Here is a 24,914-nt window from a genome sequence, read left to right on the forward strand (position 1 = left end):
CGAGGTGTACGGAGCGGAGCAGCGTGTGTACGAGGTGTACGGAGCGGAGCCGCGTGTGTACGAGGTGTACGGAGCGGAGCCGCGTGTGTACGAGGTGTACGGAGCGGAGCCGCGTGTGTACGAGGTGTACGGGAGCGGAGCCGCGTGTGTACGAGGTGTACGGGAGCGGAGCCGCGTGTGTACGAGGTGTACGGGAGCGGAGCCGCGTGTGTACGAGGTGTACGGGAGCGGAGCCGCGTGTGTACGAGGTGTACGGGAGCGGAGCCGCGTGTGTACGAGGTGTACGGGAGCGGAGCCGCGTGTGTACGAGGTGTACGGGAGCGGAGCCGCGTGTGTACGAGGTGTACGGGAGCGGTGCCGCGTGTGTACGAGGTGTACGGAGTGGTGCCGCGTGTGTACGAGGTGTACGGAGCGGGACTCAGGTGTACGGTGCGGTGTGAGTACAAGGTGTACGGAGTGGAGCCGTGTGTGTACTTGGTGTACGGAGCGAAGCTGCATGAGTACAAGGTGTACGGAGCGGAGCCGTGTGTGTACTTGGTGTACGGAGTGGAGCCAAGTGTGTACGGAGTGGAGCCATATGTGTACGGGATGTACGGAGCGGAGCCAAGTGTGTAAGAAGCATACAAAGCGGGTTTTTCCCACAGGTACAGGAGTACACGGCAGAGCCCCGAGGAGCATTTTAAAACACACACATGACGTTCCACCTGAAGTGATGTGCTGGAAGCTGACCGGAAATGAGATAATTTCTTGAGATTGTGACGGAACTAGGAATGCTTCAGATCCATCACCGTGTCCTCCTCCGACAGCACAGACAGCGAGATCGCCTTGGAATCGCGGATGTCGGCCATGTGAGCGGATCATGTTATGTCCTGCAGCGGGAGGCTCAGGTGGGCACTACAATGGGAGCCGGGCTGCTATAGTATCTTTATAGAATCTTTCTTTATTTCTTTCTCTCTTTTTCTTTCTTTCTCTGTTCTTTCTTTCTCATTCTCTGTTCTGTCTTTCCCTCATTTTTTTTCTCTCTCTCTGTTCTTTCTCATTCTAATCTTTTTTCTTTCTGTCTCTCTGTTCTTTCTTCCCCTCTTTCTTTCTTTTCTTTCCTCTCTTTCTTTCTCTCTGTTCTTTCTTTCTTTTCTTTACTTCTTTCTTTCTCCCTCTGTTCTTTCTTCTTTCTCTCTCTGTTCTTTCTGTCTCTCTCTGTTCTTTCTTTCTTTCCCCTCTTTCTTTCTCCCTCTGTTCTTTCTTCTTTCTCTCTCTGTTCTTTCTGTCTCTCTCTGTTCTTTCTTTCTTTCCCCTCTTTCTTTCTCCCTCTGTTCTTTCTTCTTTCTCTCTCTGTTCTTTCTGTCTCTCTCTGTTCTTTCTTTCTTTCCCCTCTTTCTTTCTCCCTCTGTTCTTTCTTCTTTCTCTCTCGCTCTCCTTTCTTTCTCTCTTTTTTCTTTTTTCTCTCTCTCTCTGTTTTCTCTCTTCCTTAGTGCCAGTCAGTGTGCCCATAATGCCAGCCACTATGCCCTCAGTACCAGTCAGTGTGATCAGCCGTGCTAAATGGGTGCGATTAGGCATGGACATGGGTGTATCTAGTTGCAAAATGGGTGTGGATGGGCATGGCCTAAAATTTGCAGCGGCGTGCTGCGTGCGCCGCAGTCTTTGTCCCTCTTTCCCTTCTTTAAAAGTTGGGAGGTATGATAGGGGCGGCTATGACCAGGGGGTCTGGTTGCCCAATGGATAGCAGTTCTGCCAGGAATTCTGTCACTGTGCGTACAAAAGGGGACAGAGCTTTGGGAGAATTACTGCAACTAAAAGCAATAAATAGGACTGAGCTGAAATACTGGGCACAGCTGTGACTACATGTTATATAGTCGTGTTAATCTCCTCTCACTTCTTGTAACCTACAAGTGTACAAAGATATTATATAGTCACCATGTGACTAGTGGGCCTGTGTAACTTCAAATGCCAGGGCTGAATTTTAGTCCCAGTCCGGCCCTGGTCCCGAGGAACTGACGGAAGATGTGACAGTTTCTTCTATTCTGGCCACGTCTAGTCAGGGGTTTGAGGCGGTGTTAGAAGCTGACGACAGCCTGAAAGCTCTTAAGGAGCAGGTGGCACAGCCTCCCATGGAGTCAGACTGAGTGGTGGTCTGGGACCAGGGGCGGCTGTACCGGGTAATGGTCCAGCAGGGTTCACCAGAGGCGTGGCCCAGGGACCGACAGTTAGTGGTACCCTATCCGTTCAGGGCGGAATTGTTGTTGATCACACATGAGATTCCGATGGCTAAACATCTAGGGATCGCTAAAACCAAGGCCTAAATGTGACTGTGTAAGCGCCGTCACAGATTGGTGATGGCGGGGGGATATCCGTATCCCCCGGCTCTTGTCGTTTCCTTACAGTAGTATTCACAGTCACTCAGGGTGGTGGGAAAGTTGAGTCTGCAGCCTGTCAGACAAATGGGAAAATGTTGTTATCCCCCGGGGAGACAGCCTACCTACTGTAGACGTTGTCACCCGCAGCCCGAGAGCCCAGAATGTGACTTGAGAGCGCAGCTAACGCCCTGTCTTCTGGACCCTCATCATCCAGAGGGACAATAGGACCAATGACTTACTCAGGGCAGGTGCCAGAGGGTTCCTGTGAGGTTGGGTCCTTAGAGTCAGTTCTGCCTACCTCTAGTCAGATCTCTCTGGTGGTGCTGAGTAGCCCCTCAGAGAAGCCAATCTCTGAATCCCAGAAGGATAGGGTATTGTTAAATCCAGGAAGGGTGGGCTGTAAGCTGGTCTTGAGGGGCGATCTGTGAATTAGCACCCCACACTACCTCAAAATGAGGGTGGTGTCATAGAAAATATTAAGAACTCGTCATGGCGGCATTCACCACCCTCCCTCCTACACTCTCACACAGATTTCCAGTACAGAACCAAGAGCTGATTCCTGTGTCTCTTAGAAATAGACTGGTACAATGGTCATAAAGGAGTAGGATACTGGGTAAAGTTGGGTAGTGACAATCTTAATTACCGTATATACTTGTGTATAAGCCGAGCCATGTATAAGCCGACCCCCTAATTTTGCCACAAAAAACTGGGAAAACTTATTGACTCGCATATAAGCCTAGGGTGGAAAATGCAGCAGCTACTGGTAAATTTCAAAAATAAAAAAAAATACCAATAAAAGTAAAATTAATTGAGACATCAGTAGGTTAAATGTTTTTGAATATCTATATTGAATCAGGAGCCCCATATAATGCTCCATACAGTTCATGATGGCCCCATTAGATATTCCATACCAAATACACCCCATATAATGCTGCACAACGGTTAATAATGGCCCCATAAGATGCTCCATAGAATAATTTGCCCCATATGCTGCTCCATAAAGGTTATGGCCCCATAAGATGCTCCATACATTATGTCCCCATAAGATGCTCCATAGAATATGCCCCATAAAATGCTCCATAGATTATGCCCCCATAAGATGCTCCATAGAATATGCCCCATGAGATGCTCCATACATTATGCCCCCATATGCTGCTCGATAGATTTTGCCCCCGTATGTTGCCCCATAAGATGCTCCATAGATTATGCCCCTATAAAATGCCCCATAAGATGCTCAATAGATTATGTCCCCCATATACTGGTCCATAGATTATGCCCCCATATGCTGCCCCATAAGATGCTCCATAGATTATGCCCCCATATGCTGTTCTGTAGATTATGCCCCCATATGCTGCTCCGTAGATCATGCCCCCATATGCTGCTCCATAGATTATGCCCCCCATATGCTGCTCCATAGATTATGCCCCCCCATATGCTGCCCCATAAGATGCTCCATAGATTATGCCTCCATAAAATGCTCCACATATTATGCCCCCATATGCTGCCCCCATAAAATGCTTCATAGATTATGCCCCCATAAAATGCTCCATACATTATGCCCCCATATGCTGCCACCGCCGCTGCTGCTGATAAAAAAATGACATACCTCTCCAACGCTGGGGGCCAGGTGCCGGTGTCACCGTTGGCTCAGGGCCCCGGCACCTGAGATATTCACCTGTCCCCGGTCCAACGCTGCTCGCCACTGTCTGCCGCGTCCTCTGTCAGTGACAGTTCAGGCAGCAGAGGGCGTGGCACGCACTAGCCACGTCACCACTCCCTCTGCTGTCTGAACGTCACTGACAGAGGACGTGGCAGACAGTGGCGAGCAGCATTGGAGCGGGGACAGGTGAATATAGCATATACTTACCCCCTCCTGGCGTGGTCTCTGCAGCTCCCCCTCCCCCCACTTCTCCCATGGTCTCCTTTCCTTACTTCAGCGGTCATGTGGTACCGCTCATTCAAGTCATAAATATGCGCATATTCATGACTTTAATGAGCGGTACCACATGACCACTGAAGGAAGAAAGGGGGACTGTGGGAGAAGCGGGGGGGCTGCAGAGATGTAGCGGGGGGGGTCAGTATGATCTGACACCCCCGCTCCCCTCCCCTGCCGACCCCCTGGTATATGACTCTTGTATAAGCCGAGAGGGGGACTTTCAGCCCCAAAAAATGGGCTGAAAATCTCAGCTTATACGCGATTATATACGATAACATGCCGGTAGCTCCTTTTTAAGTAAAATACCCTGGCAGTGCCAACGAGGATGTCTATTGGGCGTAGACAAAGATATATAGATTGGATAGGTGATTAAGGCAGGAAAGGTGTTTTCAGAGGGTTGGATAACAAAGGTACATGTGTTTACACATAGACCAAGAAGTGGAAGAAGCTATTGTCCTCCCCCCAGACTTAGGTCTCTGAAAGAAAATTATGAATTTTGGGTGTTATATAAATCCAATATTGATGGGGCATACATTTTCAGCTTCCAGATGAATCGAGTATGAAGTTGCATATTTTTTCATAACTGTGACCCTTGCCTATAAGCCACAAATCAATAGTGGACAGATCACTGACAACAACCCTGTCATGTTTGGTCTCTGAGTCACGGTAAAATCCCAATAAAAAATTTGGCAGTGATCTCGAACTTCTGCGATCATCAGGAACGAAGATATCACATAAGTTGGGAATTTCATAAAATCCTGAAGGGATGAGGACATCCCACGACCTGGCCCACATGAGGTCATCATGTGGGTGTGTGTGGGTATAAATCAGGTGCTGATAAAAGACACATTATGACCTTTGTTCCTGTAGTGAGATACATATCAGTGTATGCATGAATCCAGTTCACTGAATGTCTCCAATCGAAGTGCTCTCCTTTGGCTAAACTGAATCATCTCTGTGATCTGTATTGTTTTGTCCCCTTTGTAATATTATTTGTTTATTTTATTATAAACACTCCCTATAGTATTGAATTGAATATAAAATGTAATGGTTTTGTTCCTTTTGTTCTGTAACCCGCACCCTGAAACCATAGGCTACCTACTAGTCCTCCAGTCAACCCATATAAATATGACTGGTGGTGGCAGAGAGTAGTGTTTTTTTTGTCATCGTGGAGTTACCGGTGACAGTACTGGGGTATATACATATGTTCCATGTGTTGGAATCTGAAGGGGTATATACCATACGCTCACTATTAGTTTTTTGAAAACCGGTCTCTTAGTGGAAGTAGTCGGGTAATTGTCCGGACAATAGGGGGCAGCAGAGATCTGTTAAACACAAAGATCGCAGAGGGTGGATCTGTGCGACTTCCCAGGCTGCGATTTTTGGCACTGTGTTTTATGGAGAAGCACTGTGCTATACACTAGATAATACAAGTCTGTGAAGTGAGGAGAGGCAGCACACTATACACAAGCCTGTGTTCCGTGGATAGGCAGCGCACTGAACAGTAGATAACAGGTCTGTGCAGTATAGAGACGCAGTGCACTGCCCAATAGATACTACAGGTCTGTGCAGTGGTGGGAGGCAGCAATACTGTACAGTAGACAATACTGGTCTGTGCAGTGTGTAGAGGCAGCTCACTATACAGTAGATAACAGGTATGTATAGAGGCAGCATATGGCACAGTAAACAGTACAGGTCTGTGCAGTATAGAAAGCCAGCACACTATACAGTAGATAATGGGTCCGTAGTACAGAGAGGCAGCGTATGGCACAGTAGATAGTACAGGTCTGCGTAGTGAGGAGAGGCAGCACACTGTATAGTAGATAGAACATTTATTACAGCTCCTTGTGTCTCTCAAAGACTTGGTATCCCACCGCTTGTGCCCCTATTACAGTGTTGAGAGCGTCGGTGGGTTGGGAAAGCTGAGTCAGGAGGGCGGAGTGTGTCAGGAAAGCTGAATGTCGGGAGGAGTGTCAGGTGGGATTAGTGTGTCAAGAAAGCGGAGTGTGTTGGTGGGCGGAGCGCATCAGGAAAGCGGGATGTATGTCAGGAGAGCAGGAGTTCATCAGGTGGGCAGACTGCGTCAGGAGCACGGCCTGTGTTGGGTGAGTGGAGTGTGTTGAGTGGGTGGAAAGTACATTGGGTGGGCAGAGTGTGTCTGTAGGCGGAGTGCATCGAATGGGCAGAGTAAATCTGAGGGCAAAGTGCGTCAGGAAGGTAGGGTGGATGTCAGGAGGGCAGAGTGGGTCAGAAAGGTAGGGTGTGTCAGGAGGGCAGAGTGGGTCAGGAAGGTAGGGTGGGTGTCAGGAGGGCAGAGTGGGTCAGGAAGGTAGGGTGGGTGTCAGGAGGGCAGAGTGGGTCAGAAAGGTAGGGTGTGTGTCAGGAGGGCAGAGTGGGTCAGAAAGGTAGGGTGTGTGTCAGGAGGGCAGAGTGGGTCGGGAAGGTAGGGTGGGTGTCAGGAGGGCAGAGTGGGTCAGAAAGGTAGGGTGTGTGTCAGGAGGGCGGAGTGGGTCAGGAAGGTAGGGTGTGTGTCAGGAGGGCAGAGTGGGTCAGGAAGGTAGGGTGTGTGTCAGGAGGGCAGAGTGGGTCAGGAAGGTAGGGTGTGTGTCAGGAGGGCAGAGTGGGTCAGGAAGGTAGGATGTGTGTCAGGAGGGCAGAGTGGGTCAGGAAGGTACGGTGTGTGTCAGGAGGGCAGAGTGGGTCAGGAAGGTAGGGTGTGTGTCTGGAGGGCGGAACGGGTCAGGAAGATGGGTGTGTGTCTGGAGGGCGGAGTGGGTCAGGAAGGTAGGGTGTGTGTCAGGAGGGCGGAGCGGGTCAGGAAGGTAGGGTCTGTGTCAGGAGGGCAGAGTGGGTCAGAAAGATAGGGTGTGTGTCAGGAGGGCAGAGTGGGTCAGGAAGGTAGGGTGTGTGTCAGGAGGGCGGAGTGGGTCAGGAAGATGGGTGTGTGTCAGGAGGGCGGAGCGGGTCAGGAAGGTAGGGTCTGTGTCAGGAGGGCAGAGTGGGTCAGAAAGATAGGGTGTGTGTCAGGAGGGCAGAGTGGGTCAGGAAGGTAGGGTGTGTGTCAGGAGGGCGGAGTGGGTCAGGAAGATGGGTGTGTGTCTGGAGGGCGGAGTGGGTCAGGAAGGTAGGGTGTGTGTCAGGAGGGCGGAGTGGGTCAGGAAGATGGGTGTGTGTCTGGAGGGCGGAGTGGGTCAGGAAGGTAGGGTGTGTGTCAGGAGGGCAGAGTGGGTCAGGAAGGTAGGATGTGTGTCAGGAGGGCAGAGTGGGTCAGGAAGGTATGGTGTGTGTGTGTCAGGAGGGCAGAGTGGGTCAGGAAGGTAGGGTCTGTGTCAGGAGGGCAGAGTGGGTCAGAAAGATAGAGTGGGTCAGGAAGGTAGGGTGTGTGTCAGGAGGGCGGAGTGGGTCAGGAAGATGGGTGTGTGTCTGGAGGGCGGAGTGGGTCAGGAAGGTAGGGTGTGTGTCAGGAGGGCGGAGTGGGTCAGGAAGGTAGGATGTGTGTCAGGAGGGCAGAGTGGGTCAGGAAGGTAGGGTGTGTGTCAGGAGGGCGGAGTGGGTCAGGAAGATGGGTGTGTGTCTGGAGGGCGGAGTGGGTCAGGAAGGTAGGGTGTGTGTCAGGAGGGCGGAGTGGGTCAGGAAGATGGGTGTGTGTCTGGAGGGCGGAGTGGGTCAGGAAGGTAGGGTGTGTGTCAGGAGGGCAGAGTGGGTCAGGAAGGTAGGATGTGTGTCAGGAGGGCAGAGTGGGTCAGGAAGGTATGGTGTGTGTGTGTCAGGAGGGCAGAGTGGGTCAGGAAGGTAGGGTCTGTGTCAGGAGGGCAGAGTGGGTCAGAAAGATAGAGTGGGTCAGGAAGGTAGGGTGTGTGTCAGGAGGGCGGAGTGGGTCAGGAAGATGGGTGTGTGTCTGGAGGGCGGAGTGGGTCAGGAAGGTAGGGTGTGTGTCAGGAGGGCGGAGTGGGTCAGGAAGGTAGGATGTGTGTCAGGAGGGCAGAGTGGGTCAGGAAGGTAGGATGTGTGTCAGGAGGGCAGAGTGGGTCAGGAAGGTATGGTGTGTGTCAGGAGGGCAGAGTGGGTCAGGAAGATGGGTGTGTGTCTGGAGGGCGGAGTGGGTCAGGAAGGTAGGGTGTGTGTCAGGAGGGCAGAGTGGGTCAGAAAGATAGGGTGTGTGTCAGGAGGGCAGAGTGGGTCAGGAAGGTAGGGTGTGTGTCAGGAGGGCGGAGTGGGTCAGGAAGGTAGGGTGTGTGTCAGGAGGGCAGAGTGGGTCAGGAAGGTAGGATGTGTGTCAGGAGGGCAGAGTGGGTCAGAAAGATAGGGTGTGTGTCAGGAGGGCAGAGTGGGTCAGGAAGGTAGGGTGTGTGTCAGGAGGGCGGAGTGGGTCAGGAAGATGGGTGTGTGTCTGGAGGGCGGAGTGGGTCAGGAAGGTAGGGTGTGTGTCAGGAGGGCAGAGTGGGTCAGGAAGGTAGGATGTGTGTCAGGAGGGCAGAGTGGGTCAGGAAGGTATGGTGTGTGTCAGGAGGGCAGAGTGGGTCAGGAAGGTAGGGTGTGTGTCTGGAGGGCGGAACGGGTCAGGAACATGGGTGTGTGTCTGGAGGGCGGAGTGGGTCAGGAAGGTAGGGTGTGTGTCAGGAGGGCGGAGCGGGTCAGGAAGGTAGGGTCTGTGTCAGGAGGGCAGAGTGGGTCAGAAAGATAGGGTGTGTGTCAGGAGGGCAGAGTGGGTCAGGAAGGTAGGGTGTGTGTCAGAAGGGCGGAGTGGGTCAGGAAGATGGGTGTGTGTCTGGAGGGCGGAGTGGGTCAGGAAGGTAGGGTGTGTGTCAGGAGGGCAGAGCGGGTCAGGAAGGTAGGGTGTGTGTCTGGAGGGCGGAACGGGTCAGGAAGATGGGTGTGTGTCTGGAGGGCGGAGAGGGTCAGGAAGGTAGGGTGTGTGTCAGGAGGGCGGAGAGGGTCAGGAAGGTAGGGTGTGTGTCAGGAGGGCAGAGCGGGTCAGGAAGGTAGGGTGTGTGTCAGGAGGGCGGAGAGGGTCAGGAAGGTAGGGTGTGTGTCAGGAGGGCGGAGAGGGTCAGGAAGGTAGGGTGTGTGTCAGGAGGGCGGAGAGGGTCAGGAAGGTAGAGTGTGTGTCAGGAGGGCAGAGCGGGTCAGGAAGGTAGGGTGTGTGTCAGGAGGGCGGAGAGGGTCAGGAAGGTAGAGTGTGTGTCAGGAAGGTAGGGTGTGTGTCAGGAGGGCGGAGAGGGTCAGGAAGGTAGGGTGTGTGTCAGGAAGGTAGGGTGTGTGTCAGGAGGGCGGAGAGGGTCAGGAAGGTAGGGTGTGTGTCAGGAAGGTAGGGTGTGTGTCAGGAAGGTAGGGTGTGTGTCAGGAGGGCGGAGTGGGTCTGGAGGGTGGGGTGTGTCAGGAGGGCAGTACGGGTGTCGGGAGGGTGGAGTGCGTCGGTCACTGCGGGCCCCAGGATTTCCTGTCTTCTGATATTCGTCTTGTAACTGGCAGATCCCTCTTATTCTCCCCTCTGCCCAGTGTATCACCCCCATTATCTGCAGCCGCCTGATGGGTGTAGTGATTGGTGTGTGGTCATTAGCCGAGAATTAAATAACAAAGCTCCAAAGACGTCACATTTACTGATACTCACAGCAGGGCTGATATCACACCAGCAGGGGGCAGTGCGGACCCCACAAGTCACCGTCTCACTGCAGCGTTCATTCATCATAAGACTCCTCAATGACCTCAACAGGAAATGGGAGGAGCTGGCTCACCATGTCTGGGGGCGTGGCACTGGGAGCTGCCTGCCTATAGGTGGGAGGAGCTGGCTCACCATGTCTGGGGGCGTGGCACTGGGAGCTGCCTGCCTATAGATGGGAGGAGCTGGCTCAGCATGTGTGGGGGCGTGGCACTGGGAGCTGCCTGCCTATAGATGGGAGGAGCTGGCTCAGCATGTGTGGGGGTGTGGCACTGGGAGCTGCCTGCCTATAGATGGGAGGAGCTGGCTCAGCATGACTGGGGGTGTGGCACTGGGAGCTGCCTGCCTATAGATGGGAGGAGCTGGCTCAGCATGTGTGGGGGCGTGGCACTGGGAGCTGCCTGCCTATAGATGGGAGGAGCTGGCTCAGCATGCCTGGGGGTGCGGCACTGGGAGCTTCCTGCCTATAGATGGGAGGAGCTGGCTCAGCATGTGTGGGGGCGTGGCACTGGGAGCTGCCTGCCTATAGATGGGAGGAGCTGGCTCAGCATGTGTGGGGGCGTGGCACTGGGAGCTGCCTGCCTATAGATGGGAGGGGCTGGCTCAGCATGTGTGGGGGTGTGGCACTGGGAGCTGCCTGCCTATAGATGGGAGGAGCTGGCTCAGCATGCCTGGGGGCGTGGCACTGGGAGCTGCCTGCCTATAGATGGGAGGGGCTGGCTCAGCATGTGTGGGGGTGTGGCACTAGGAGCTGCCTGCCTATAGATGAGAGGAGCTGGCTCAGCATGTGTGGGGGCGTGGCACTGGGAGCTGCCTGCCTATAGATGGGAGGAGCTGGCTCAGCATGTGTGGGGGCGTGGCACTGGGAGCTGCCTGCCTATAGATGGGAGGAGCTGGCTCAGCATGCCTGGGGGTGCGGCACTGGGAGCTGCCTGCCTATAGATGGGAGGAGCTGGCTCAGCATGTGTGGGGGTGTGGCACTAGGAGCTGCCTGCCTATAGATGGGAGGAGCTGGCTCAGCATGTCTGAGGGTGCGGCACTGGGAGCTGCCTGCCTATAGATGGGAGGAGCTTCCTCAGTATGTTTGGGGGCATGGCACAGGAAGTTGCCTGCCTATAGATGGGAGGGGCTGGCTCAGCATGTGTGGGGGCGTGGCACTGGGAGCTGCCTGCCTATCGATGGGAGGAGCTTCCTCAGTATGTTTGGGGGCATGGCACAGGAAGTTGCCTGCCTATAGATGGGAGGGGCTGGCTCAGCATGTGTGGGGGTGTGGCACTAGGAGCTGCCTGCCTATAGATGAGAGGAGCTGGCTCAGCATGTCTGAGGGTGCGGCACTGGGAGCTGCCTGCCTATAGATGGGAGGAGCTTCCTCAGTATGTTTGGGGGCATGGCACAGGAAGTTGCCTGCCTATAGATGGGAGGGGCTGGCTCAGCATGTGTGGGGGCGTGGCACTGGGAGCTGCCTGCCTATCGATGGGAGGAGCTTCCTCAGTATGTTTGGGGGCATGGCACAGGAAGTTGCCTGCCTATAGATGGGAGGGGCTGGCTCAGCATGTGTGGGGGCGTGGCACTGGGAGCTGCCTGCCTATCGATGGGAGGAGCTTCCTCAGTATGTTTGGGGGCATGGCACAGGAAGTTGCCTGCCTATAGATGGGAGGGGCTGGCTCAGCATGTGTGGGGGCGTGGCACTGGGAGCTGCCTGCCTATAGATGGGAGGAGCTTCCTCAGCATGTGTGGGGGCATGGCACAGGAAGTTGCCTGCCTATAGATGGGAGGGGCTGGCTCAGCATGACTGGGGGTGTGGCACTGGGAGCTGCCTGCCTATAGATGGGAGGAGCTGGCTCAGCATGTGTGGGGGCGTGGCACTGGGAGCTGCCTGCCTATAGATGGGAGGAGCTGGCTCAGCATGCCTGGGGGTGCGGCACTGGGAGCTGCCTGCCTATAGATGGGAGGGGCTGGCTCAGCATGTGTGGGGGCGTGGCACTGGGAGCTGCCTGCCTATAGATGGGAGGAGCTTCCTCAGTATGTTTGGGGGCATGGCACAGGAAGTTGCCTGCCTATAGATGGGAGGAGCTGGCTCAGCATGTGTGGGGGCGTGGCACTGGGAGCTGCCTGCCTATAGATGGGAGGAGCTGGCTCAGCATGCCTGGGGGTGCGGCACTGGGAGCTGCCTGCCTATAGATGGGAGGAGCTGGCTCAGCATGTGTGGGGGTGTGGCACTAGGAGCTGCCTGCCTATAGATGAGAGGAGCTGGCTCAGCATGTCTGAGGGTGCGGCACTGGGAGCTGCCTGCCTATAGATGGGAGGAGCTTCCTCAGTATGTTTGGGGGCATGGCACAGGAAGTTGCCTGCCTATAGATGGGAGGGGCTGGCTCAGCATGTGTGGGGGCGTGGCACTGGGAGCTGCCTGCCTATCGATGGGAGGAGCTTCCTCAGTATGTTTGGGGGCATGGCACAGGAAGTTTCCTGCCTATAGATGGGAGGGGCTAGCTCAGCATGTGTGGGGGCGTGGCACTGGGAGCTGCCTGCCTATAGATGGGAGGAGCTTCCTCAGCATGTGTGGGGGCATGGCACAGGAAGTTGCCTGCCTATAGATGGGAGGAGCTGGCTCAGCATGACTGGGGGTGTGGCACTGGGAGCTGCCTGCCTATAGATGGGAGGAGCTGGCTCAGCATGTGTGGGGGTGTGGCACTAGGAGCTGCCTGCCTATAGATGGGAGGAGCTGGTTCAGCATGTCTGAGGGTGCGGCACTGGGAGCTGCCTGCCTATAGATGGGAGGAGCTTCCTCAGTATGTTTGTGGGCATGGCACAGGAAGTTGTCTGCCTATAGATGGGATGGGCTGGCTCAGCATGTGTGGGGGCATGGCACTGGGAGCTGCCTGCCTATCGATGGGAGGAGCTTCCTCAGTATGTTTGGGGGCATGGCACAGGAAGTTGCCTGCCTATAGATGGGAGGGGCTGGCTCAGCATGTGTGGGGGCGTGGCACTGGGAGCTGCCTGCCTATAGATGGGAGGAGCTTCCTCAGCATGTGTGGGGGCATGGCACAGGAAGTTGCCTGCCTATAGATGGGAGGGGCTGGCTCAGCATGTGTGGGGGCGTGGCACTGGGAGCTGCCTGCCTATAGATGGGAGGAGCTGGCTCAGCATGACTGGGGGTGTGGCACTGGGAGCTGCCTGCCTATAGATGGGAGGAGCTGGCTCAGCATGTGTGGGGGTGTGGCACTAGGAGCTGCCTGCCTATAGATGGGAGGAGCTGGTTCAGCATGTCTGAGGGTGCGGCACTGGGAGCTGCCTGCCTATAGATGGGAGGAGCTTCCTCAGTATGTTTGGGGGCATGGCACAGGAAGTTGCCTGCCTATAGATGGGAGGGGCTGGCTCAGCATGTGTGGGGGCATGGCACAGGAAGTTGCCTGCCTATAGATGGGAGGGGCTGGCTCAGCATGTGTGGGGGCGTGGCACTGGGAGCTGCCTGCCTATAGATGGGAGGAGCTTCCTCAGTATGTTTGGGTGCATGGCACAGGAAGTTGCCTGCCTATAGATGGGAGGGGCTTGCTTAGCATGTGTGGGGGCGTGACATTGTGACAGATGGGAGGAGCCTGGCCAGCATATCCTGGGGTGTGGCACACTCTGTCAATAAGTGGGCGGGGTCTGGTGTGTGTAACATTAGGTGGGTGGGGCCTTTATTTTTCCTAAATGTGGGCGGGGCGGACTGGGTGTGTGTAACATTAAGTGGATGGGGCACTTTAGTTTTCCTCCAAGTGGGCGGAATAGACTGTTTTTCTCCATGTGGGCGGGGTAGTCTGTTTTCTAGAAGATAAGTCACAGGCGTGTAAGACATAAACACATTAACACCTGGACTCCTGGAATCGCTCAGTGTCGCCCCCGTGCTGTCCGTGGAACCTACTGACATTTTGGGATGATGTCTCTTTAAGAATCGTGAGCTTGGAGCTATTAAATATCCCAGAGGAGTCTGAGGTCATTGCTTATTTGGGCCCGGTGGGTGGTCACTGGGGGATGATGGGGGTCCTCCCTGGCGTCCCGGGGTCCACACGCTGTATCCTTCACATAAAACCTTTATATACAGTAAAAAACAGATAAAAGCGGACGAGGGGAAGGCGCGACACTCGGGGCTCAGGGTTCAGAGCGTCTCTTGCCCCCAGATTTTTCTTCGTTCCCTCCCCTTCATCTCTCCCGTCGTCCTGGGGGGATTGTGGGGTCTTCTTACATTTCGGGTTCTGCGTCCATACACGTTTCCCATGGATTCCGGGGCATCCGGGGAAGAGAGATGATCACGAGGGCGATGCCGCAGATGAAGAGCAGCGCGAAGGCCGAGCAGGCGCAGGCGAAAGACCAGGAGTAGTAGTACTCGATCCACACCGTCTCCTTGCTGTCAATCATCCGATGCACGGACTGACGGATCACCTCCGCCGAGATGATGATACACAAGCCTGCAAGACACAAGGAGCAATGGTCTGCAGGTGTCACCACAGGGGAGAGCAATGGGCTGCAGGTGTCACCACAGGGGAGAGCAATGGTCTGCAGGTGTCACCACAGGGGAGAGCAATGGTCTGCAGGTGTCACTACAGGGGAGAGCAATGGGCTGCAGGTGTCACTACAGGGGGAACAATGGGCTGCAGGTGTCACTACAGGGGAGAGCAGTGGGCTGCAAGTGTCACTACAGGGGGAACAATGGGCTGCAGGTGTCACTACAGGGGAGAGAGAGCAATGGTCTGCAGGTGTCACTACAGGGGAGAGCAATGGTCTGCAGGTGTCACTACAGGGGAGAGCAATGGGCTGCAGGTGTCACTACAGGGGAGAGAGAGCAATGGTCTGCAGGTGTCACTACAGGGGAGAGCAATGGTCTGCAGGTGTCACCACAGGGGAGAGCAATGGTCTGCAGGTGTCACCACAGGGGAGAGCAATGGTCTGCAGGTGTCACTACAGGGGAGAGCAATGGGCTGCAGGTGTCACTACAGGGGAGAGCAATGGGCTGCAAGTGTCACTACAGGGGGAACAATGGGCTGCAGGTGTCACTACAGGGGAGAGCAATGGGCTGCAGGTGTCACTACAGGGGAGAGCAATGGGCTGCAGGTGTCACCACAGGGGAGAGCAATGGTCTGCAGGTGTCACCACAGGGGAGAGCAATGGGCTGCAGGTGTCACTACAGGGGAGAGAGAGCAATGGTCTGCAGGTGTCACCACAGGGGAGAGTAATGGTCTGCAGGTGTCACCACAGGGGAGAGCAATGGTCTGCAGGTGTCACCACAGGGGAGAGCAATGGGCTGCAGGTGTCACTACAGGGGAGAACAATAGGCTGCAGGTGTCACTACAGGGGAGAGCAATGGTCTGCAGGTGTCACCACAGGGGAGAGCAATGGTCTGCAGGTGTCACCACAGGGGAGAGCAATGGGCTGCAGGTGTCACTACAGGGGAGAGAGAGCAATGGTCTGCAGGTGTCACCACAGGGGAGAGTAATGGTCTGCAGGTGTCACCACAGGGGAGAGCAATGGTCTGCAGGTGTCACCACAGGGGAGAGCAATGGGCTGCAGGTGTCACCACAGGGGAGAGCAATGGTCTGCAGGTGTCACCACAGGAGAGAGCAATGGTCTGCAGGTGTCACCACAGGGGAGAGCAATGGGCTGCAGGTGTCACTACAGGGGAGGGCAATGGTCTGCAGGTGTCACTACAGGGGGGAGCAATGGGCTGCAGGTGTCACTACAGGGGAGAGCAATGGGCTGCAAGTGTCACTACAGGGGGAACAATGGGCTGCAGGTGTCACTACAGGGGAGAACAATGGGCTGCAGGTGTCACTACAGGGGAGAGCAATGGGCTGCAAGTGTCACTACAGGGGGAACAATGGGCTGCAGGTGTCACTACAGGGGAGAGCAATGGGCTGCAGGTGTCACTACAGGGGAGAGCAATGGGCTGCAGGTGTCACTACAGGGGAGAGTAATGGGCTGCAGGTGTCACTACAGGGGAGAGTAATGGCCTGCAGGTGTCACTACAGGGGAGAGCAATGGGCTGCAAGTGTCACTACAGGGGGAACAATGGGCTGCAGGTGTCACTACAGGGGAGAGCAATGGGCTGCAGGTGTCACTACAGGGGAGAGAGAGCAATGGTCTGCAGGTGTCACTACAGGGGAGAGCAATGGTCTGCAGGTGTCACCACAGGGGAGAGCAATGGTCTGCAGGTGTCACCACAGGGGAGAGCAATGGGCTGCAGGTGTCACTACAGGGGAGAGCAATGGGCTGCAGGTGTCACTACAGGGGAGAGCAATGGGCTGCAAGTGTCACTACAGGGGGAACAATGGGCTGCAGGTGTCACTACAGGGGAGAGCAATGGGCTGCAGGTGTCACTACAGGGGAGAGCAATGGGCTGCAGGTGTCACCACAGGGGAGAGCAATGGTCTGCAGGTGTCACCACAGGGGAGAGCAATGGGCTGCAGGTGTCACTACAGGGGAGAGAGAGCAATGGTCTGCAGGTGTCACCACAGGGGAGAGTAATGGTCTGCAGGTGTCACCACAGGGGAGAGCAATGGTCTGCAGGTGTCACCACAGGGGAGAGCAATGGGCTGCAGGTGTCACTACAGGGGAGAACAATAGGCTGCAGGTGTCACTACAGGGGAGAGCAATGGTCTGCAGGTGTCACCACAGGGGAGAGCAATGGTCTGCAGGTGTCACCACAGGGGAGAGCAATGGGCTGCAGGTGTCACTACAGGGGAGAGAGAGCAATGGTCTGCAGGTGTCACCACAGGGGAGAGTAATGGTCTGCAGGTGTCACCACAGGGGAGAGCAATGGTCTGCAGGTGTCACCACAGGGGAGAGCAATGGGCTGCAGGTGTCACTACAGGGGAGAGCAATGGTCTGCAGGTGTCACCACAGGGGAGAGCAATGGTCTGCAGGTGTCACCACAGGAGAGAGCAATGGTCTGCAGGTGTCACCACAGGGGAGAGCAATGGGCTGCAGGTGTCACTACAGGGGAGGGCAATGGTCTGCAGGTGTCACCACAGGGGAGAGCAATGGTCTGCAGGTGTCACTACAGGGGGGAGCAATGGGCTGCAGGTGTCACTACAGGGGAGAGCAATGGGCTGCAAGTGTCACTACAGGGGGAACAATGGGCTGCAGGTGTCACTACAGGGGAGAACAATGGGCTGCAGGTGTCACTACAGGGGAGAGCAATGGGCTGCAAGTGTCACTACAGGGGGAACAATGGGCTGCAGGTGTCACTACAGGGGAGAGCAATGGGCTGCAGGTGTCACTACAGGGGAGAGCAATGGGCTGCAGGTGTCACTACAGGGGAGAGCAATGGGCTGCAGGTGTCACTACAGGGGGAACAATGGGCTGCAGGTGTCACTACAGGGGAGAGCAATGGGCTGCAGGTGTCACTACAGGGGAGAGCAATGGTCTGCAGGTGTCACCACAGGGGAGAGCAATGGTCTGCAGGTGTCACCACAGGGGAGAGCAATGGGCTGCAGGTGTCACTACAGGGGAGAGAGAGCAATGGTCTGCAGGTGTCACCACAGGGGAGAGTAATGGTCTGCAGGTGTTACCACAGGGGAGAGCAATGGTCTGCAGGTGTCACTACAGGGGAGAGAGAGCAATGGTCTGCAGGTGTCACCACAGGGGAGAGCAATGGTCTGCAGGTGTCACCACAGGGGAGAGCAATGGGCTGCAGGTGTCACTACAGGGGAGAGCAATGGGCTGCAAGTGTCACTACAGGGGGAACAATGGGCTGCAGGTGTCACTACAGGGGAGAGCAATGGTCTGCAGGTGTCACCACAGGGGAGAGCAATGGTCTGCAGGTGTCACCACAGGGGAGAGCAATGGGCTGCAGGTGTCACTACAGGGGAGAGAGAGCAATGGTCTGCAGGTGTCACCACAGGGGAGAGTAATGGTCTGCAGGTGTCACCACAGGGGAGAGCAATGGTCTGCAGGTGTCACCACAGGGGGAACAATGGGCTGCAGGTGTCACTACAGGGGAGAGCAATGGGCTGCAGGTGTCACTACAGGGGAGAGAGAGCAATGGTCTGCAGGTGTCACTACAGGGGAGAGCAATGGTCTGCAGGTGTCACCACAGGGGAGAGCAATGGGCTGCAGGTGTCACTACAGGGGAGAGCAATGGGCTGCAGGTGTCACTACAGGGGAGAGCAATGGGCTGCAAGTGTCACTACAGGGGGAACAATGGGCTGCAGGTGTCACTACAGGGGAGAGCAATGGGCTGCAGGTGTCACTACAGGGGAGAACAATGGGCTGCAGGTGTCACTACAGGGGAGAGCAATGGTCTGCAGGTGTCACCACAGGGGAGAGCAATGGTCTGCAGGTGTCACCACAGGGGAGAGCAATGGGCTGCAGGTGTCACTACAGGGGAGAGAGAGCAATGGTCTGCAGGTGTCACCACAGGGGAGAGTAATGGTCTGCAGGTGTCACCACAGGGGAGAGCAATGGTCTGCAGGTGTCACCACAGGGGAGAGCAATGGGCTGCAGGTGTCACTACAGGGGAGAGAGAGCAATGGTCTGCAGGTGTCACCACAGGGGAGAGTAATGGTCTGCAGGTGTCACCACAGGGGAGAGCAATGGTCTGCAGGTGTCACCACAGGGGAGAGCAATGGGCTGCAGGTGTCACTACAGGGGAGAGCAATGGTCTGCAGGTGTCACCACAGGGGAGAGCAATGGTCTGCAGGTGCCACCACAGGAGAGAGCAATGGTCTGCAGGTGTCACCACAGGGGAGAGCAATGGGCTGCAGGTGTCACTACAGGGGAGGGCAATGTTCTGCAGGTGTCACCACAGGGGAGAGCAATGGTCTGCAGGTGTCACTACAGGGGGGAGCAATGGGCTGCAGGTGTCACTACAGGGGAGAGCAATGGGCTGCAAGTGTCACTACAGGGGGAACAATGGGCTGCAGGTGTCACTACAGGGGAGAACAATGGGCTGCAGGTGTCACTACAGGGGAGAGCAATGGGCTGCAAGTGTCACTACAGGGGGAACAATGGGCTGCAGGTGTCACTACAGGGGAGAGCAATGGGCTGCAGGTGTCACTACAGGGGAGAACAATGGGCTGCAGGTGTCACTACAGGGGAGAGCAATGGTCTGCAGGTGTCACCACAGGGGAGAGCAATGGTCTGCAGGTGTCACCACAGGGGAGAGCAATGGGCTGCAGGTGTCACTACAGGGGAGAGAGAGCAATGGTCTGCAGGTGTCACCACAGGGGAGAGTAATGGTCTGCAGGTGTCACCACAGGGGAGAGCAATGGTCTGCAGGTGTCACCACAGGGGAGAGCAATGATCTGCAGGTGTCACTACAGGGGAGAGCAATGGTCTGCAGGTGTCACTACAGGGGAGAGCAATGGTCTGCAGGTGTCACCACAGGGGAGAGCAATGGTCTGCAGGTGTCACCACAGGAGAGAGCAATGGTCTGCAGGTGTCACCACAGGGGAGAGCAATGGGCTGCATGTGTCACTACAGGGGAGAACAATGGGCTGCAGGTGTCAATACAGGGGAGAGAGAGCAATGGTCTGCAGGTGTCACCACAGGGGAGAGTAATGATCTGCAGGTGTCACCACAGGGGAGAGCAATGGTCTGCAGGTGTCACCACAGGGGAGAGCAATGGTCTGCAGGTGTCACCACAGGGGAGAGCAATGGGCTGCATGTGTCACTACAGGGGAGAACAATGGGCTGCAGGTGTCACTACAGGGGAGAGAGAGCAATGGTCTGCAGGTGTCACCACAGGGGAGAGTAATGATCTGCAGGTGTCACCACAGGGGAGAGCAATGTGACGGATTGTCCTAGTTGCGATGTTCTGGAGGAGCATAGGGTACTTGTTTCTTAGTTCACCAGCAGTTATAGAAGGATGTGACATCACTTCACGCCTCAGAAGCTTATCAGTTCTTGGTGAAGTCTTCTTGGGTGCGCCAGAGCCTGACTTCCTCTGCGGTACCATCCCAGGAGGCAATGATGCCGCCGACCGCTTCAGCTGATAAATTGCTTCTCTTGACACTCCCAGATCTCTAGCTACAGTCATCACCGAATCCCCCTTCTCGAGCAGAGCCAAGGCACAGGATTTCTCTTCCATTTTAAGCTTCTTTCGACCCATTGTGGGAGATAATAAAAAACTGAGGGAGATAATAAAAGACTGCCTAATAGCAAAACCGGCTGAGCTGCACATAACAACCAATCAGAGTGCAGAGAAGTGAAAACTGAGCGTTGATTGGTTGAGATTTGCAACAAAGCCAGCTTTAATATTAGACAGTTTTTTATTATCTCCCCCATTGTGTACACTTTTAAAAAGTGAAATTATGATGTGGATTTTATATGTAAAGTTTTTTTTTTTGCTGCGCAAGTGTAAAGATTTTTGCCGGTACTGTACATTTAAAGGGATCCCACAAGCAGGTTCCCGCCCCTTTATGTAAGATGTCTTGGGCAGAGGGGTTGCTTGCCTTTTGTCAGGGGCCTGTGGAACACCCCACCTTACAGACTACTTGGTGCAGGTTAGGAGTCCGGTGGGTGGAGCCTTCCTGGACGCACCTGAGAACATGTAGAAGAGTCCGGCAGGCTTCAGGAGGTAGTCCAGCTTCTGCTTGAAGGACAGCAGCGTGCAGACTGTGCCGATGGCCATGAAGCCCACCCCGATGATGGCGATGGCGGCTGCCGAGATGCTGTACTCTGCCGAGAGAAACCCCGCAGGGCGGTCAGCACAGCAACTAGTCCTGCTCACAGCTGAGGGGTTGTAACAGTGTATCAGTCTGGTGCAGGTAGGAGGAGAGCAGCTCATGTCTTTGTCTGCACTGATACACTGTACAAACCCTCAGCTGTGTAAGGAGGACCAGGTCAGGAGAGCAATTTACACTTCTGACAGCAAGCGGAGATCCCAAGCGTGAAAGAATGAAGACGTCTAATAGACAGCTGCTGACAACAGGAATGTGACAGCCGGGAATTGTGTGCTCATCCCGGGGTCTGCGAGGTGCTAATCCCTCAGAGCCCAGCGGGGATTATTGTCCTGTCCTCACCGCAGATAATGCCATCCCTCAGCGAGGACAACCCTGCCCCGCAGGCAGCACTGGGGGAGACCACCGTTACCTGCCCTGCCTGCTGCCACCACCTGTCCCTGCTGCCACCTGTCCCTGCTGCCACCTGTACCTGTCCCTGCACCCTGCTGCCACCTGTACCTGTCCTACACCCTGCTGCCCCTGTACCTGTCCCTACACCCTGCTGCCACCTGTACCTGTCACTACACCCTGCTGCCACCTGTACCTGTCCCTGCCCATGCACCCTGCTGCCACCTGTACCTGTCCTACACCCTGCTGCCACCTGTACCTGTCCTACACCCTGCTGCCCCTGTACCTGTCCTACACCCTGCTGCCACCTGTACCTGTCCCTACACCCTGCTGCCCCTGTACCTGTCCTACACCCTGCTGCCACCTGTCCCTGCCCATGCACCCTGCTGCCACCTGTACTTGTCCTACACCCTGCTGCCAACTGTACCTGTCCCTACACCCTGCTGCCACCTGTACCTGTCCTACACCCTGCTGCCACCTGTACCTGTCCCTACACCCTGCTGCCACTTGTACCTGCCCCTGCACCCTCTCCCTGCTGCCATCTGCACCTGACCCGGATCGGCACACTTACCTTTCTGGGTGGTGACTTCTAGGATTTCGGCATTTTCTCCGGAGGTGAAGTGTTTGAAGTACGAGCAGTTCACATCTGGAAGAGAAATCTGCGGTGATTATCACAGACATTCAGTCACCGACCAAACTGCTGATAAATAGCATACCCCCAGGTCATAGCACCTCCAGAGGTAACATTTAAATACTGCAGCTGGCACAGCACCCCCCCAGAGGTCATAGCGTCTCCAGAGGTGACAGGTAAGTACTGTAGCCAGCACAGCGCCCCACAGAGGTGACAGGTCAATACTGCAGCTGTCAAGCACCCACGCCCCCAGAGTTCACAGCGCCTCCAGAGGTGACAGGTAAATACTGCAGCCAGAACAGTGCCCCCCAAAGTTGACAGGTAAGAACTGCAGGACTCCCAGTTCATGGGTTTGTTATTTTCCCATGGTTTGTTGTTATCATGCTGATACCATGTTAGGGATGGAGGAGACAGACGTGATGCTCTTTAATATTTTACCATTATTCATATTGATATGATTTCATTTACTTTTTCCATTGATACTTGTATCTATCGGCTCCCTCAAGAAGTAGATATCCATCTGCCATTTTGCCCAAATCAACCAAATTCCCCCCCCCCCTTGTCCTTATGTCCAGCGGTAGACATATTTACAAAATTGGTATCAGAAGACTTGAAATTATTGTCCTCCCGCCACAAATTTGATAACCTGACACATGTGCATCGTCAGGCTATCAAAGGGTTACAGTCCTTCCAAGACATTATAATCAAACCAGCGGACAAGGGGGGGAATATTGTAATTTGGCCTTCTGATAAATATGAGAAAGGCGTTTTGCCAGCTGAGGGATGTAGACACTTACATCAAATTGTCACATAACCCAATGTCCTCCTTCTCGTCTCGGTTACAGCAGATCCTACTCAGGGCTGTGGAGGATGGCATTATTGATAAGAAGGTGTTGGAGGGATTGACAGTCAGGTCCCCCAAAATATCAACCTTTTATCTCCTCCCGAAGATCCACAAAGACGCCCTCAACCCTCCGGGACGTCCGATCGTGTCCGGCATTGACAGCCTATGTGATCCTGTCTGTAGATTTATCGACTACTACTTAAAAGCTTTGGTACAAGCTTTACCCTCTTATGTCCGGGACACAACGGACATCCTGGCACGCGTTCACGCCGTCTCTGTGGATGAGGGTGTCCTTCTGGTTACTGCGGATATACAAACACTTTACACCTGTATCGACCATAGCCACGGTCTGGGCAAAGTTCGCCTCTTCCTTGGGTCCTCCGATCTGGACAGCCCTTTATGTGAACTAATTCTCGAGCTGCTGTGTTTTGTCCTTTCCCACAACATTTTTGTATTCAAAGATACTTTCTACCTACAGAAGCACGGCACAGCCATGGGCGCGGCCTGTGCGCCCTCATACGCAAACCTCTTCCTGGGTGCCTGGGAGAGGTCAATTTTTGGCGATGCGGGCGCGCGGACAACGGACCATGTGCTGTGCTGGCTGAGATATATATTGATGACATCTTTATGATGTGAGGGGGGACTGCACAGCAGCTCGAGGCTTTTATGGACCAGCTGAATCATAACTCTCTTAACATCAGATTGACCTTTCAACACGATCCGTGTAAAGTTGACTTTCTGGACGTCAGCTTACAAATTGACAAGACCAGAAAACTTCAGACTGACATTTTTAGAAAGTCAACTTCGGTCAATGCATTACTTCATGCTGAGTCCGCCCATAATCCATCCACTGTTAGGGCTGTCCCGGTTGGACAGTTCCTAAGGATGAGGTGAATTTGTTCTATGGACGAGAAATTCTATTCCCAAGCGGCTGACCTGACTACTCGATTCGAGCATCGAGGGTAGAGCCGTAGATGCATCAGACATGGCTTTGACGGAGCCAGAAGGACACCCCGTAATGATCTTTTGTATCCCCAACAAGCGAGGGCTGACAAAACCAGGGAGGGGAACAAGGTTAGATTCATCACCACATACAGTTAGGTCCATATATATTTGGACAGAGACAACATTTTTCTAATTTTGGTTCTAGACATTACCACAATGAATTTTAAACAAAACAATTCAGATGCAGTTGAAGTTCAGACTTTCAGCTTTCATTTGAGGGTATCCACATTAACATTGGATGAAGGGTTTAGGAGTTTCAGCTCCTTAACATGTGCCACCCTGTTTTTAAAGGGACCAAAAGTACTTGGACAATTTACTCCAAGGGTCCACATTGGATTAAGAGGGGGTGACTATAAAAAAACTCCTAGCCCAATGACAGGCAGCCTGGATCGTATGCCTCAACACTATGACACCCCTGGGCCTCAATAAGACTCTCCTGGCGCAATTTATCACCATTGTTTTGGCCATTTATACATGTTTCATATGGCCCTCCCCATTGTTCATTTGGGATCTGGTTTTATGTTTTTTCATGTTTTTAACTTTTATTTTTTTCTGTGTATTTTAGTTACTCTGCGAACGCCTGCATTACCTTCATGTTTCCATTTTTTGACATTTGATGAAAGATCTGGCATCTTGAAGACATCCGTCCCATATGTCAAGTCTCCCTGTCCTGCATATTTACATGCCTAATGATATGTTGTTATTTCTGCATTTTGGTATTGTCTTTATATTTTATGTTTGAGTGAGGGTTATATACATTGTTATGTGCTTTAGGCTGATATGATGAGGATGTTCTCCTGGTAAATTATATGCCATACATGCTCATTTATCTCTGTTAGCAGCATTGCGCACGAATACGGGTGAGTTTGGCCCTAGGAGCCCTGCATCTAAGCGGCGTCTCCCACCGCCTCTCGCATGTGACTATGGTCCGGGACTTCGGCCCGCCCCCCTGTTCCCGCTTTAATCCGCTGTCATTGGTCCATGGACGCATGTGACCAGGTCACCTGATTGACCACCAATGGTATTTGAAGGTCCTTGTGCCGCTCATTTAGCACATCCCCTTGAGAAAGCTGCTTCACGCTTGGCGAAACGCGCGTCGGGGGTCTCTCTCGGATCCTCTTTGGTGTCCCATACCTGGTCCTTATAGGTAAGCGCCGTCCCACTTGTGTTTCATTACCATTATGGGATTTACCTAACTTTTGTGGGCGGCCTCTTACCAGGATCTTCACACGCTGCAGGCATGGCACACTAATCCTCTGGGGTCCTTTTGTGGTTCTTACCTAGCGCCCAGTGTCCGCCACAGTACATAGGTCTCATTGCCCCCAATATTGACTTTGCACATTTGCCCTGTCATTTTTCAGGGAAATTAGCACCTTACATATATTTGGGGTCTTTACATGCCTAATTACCAGTATTTTTGTGCTGCCATTGAGC

General features: G+C 54.3%; 1 protein-coding gene across 1 annotated transcript in view; it reads right to left on the reverse strand.

Moving 5' to 3' along the window:
* Positions 1–9,874: 9,874 nt before the first annotated feature.
* CACNG1 (calcium voltage-gated channel auxiliary subunit gamma 1) overlaps positions 9,875–24,914 on the reverse strand; it is a 75,254-nt gene continuing 60,214 nt past the window's right edge. Inside the window, exons 2-4 of the mRNA XM_073579813.1 lie at positions 21,572–21,646; positions 20,471–20,608; positions 9,875–14,400 (exon numbers count right to left, since the gene is read on the reverse strand). Of these exons, the coding sequence (XP_073435914.1) occupies positions 14,174–14,400; positions 20,471–20,608; positions 21,572–21,646 (440 nt within the window). The 3' untranslated portion in view covers positions 9,875–14,173. The remainder of the gene's footprint in view (positions 14,401–20,470; positions 20,609–21,571; positions 21,647–24,914) is intronic.

Source organism: Dendrobates tinctorius, unplaced genomic scaffold, assembly GCF_039654945.1.
Source record: "Dendrobates tinctorius isolate UK_male_01 unplaced genomic scaffold, ASM3965494v1 ptg000063l, whole genome shotgun sequence".
NCBI classification, from domain to species: domain Eukaryota; kingdom Metazoa; phylum Chordata; class Amphibia; order Anura; family Dendrobatidae; genus Dendrobates; species Dendrobates tinctorius.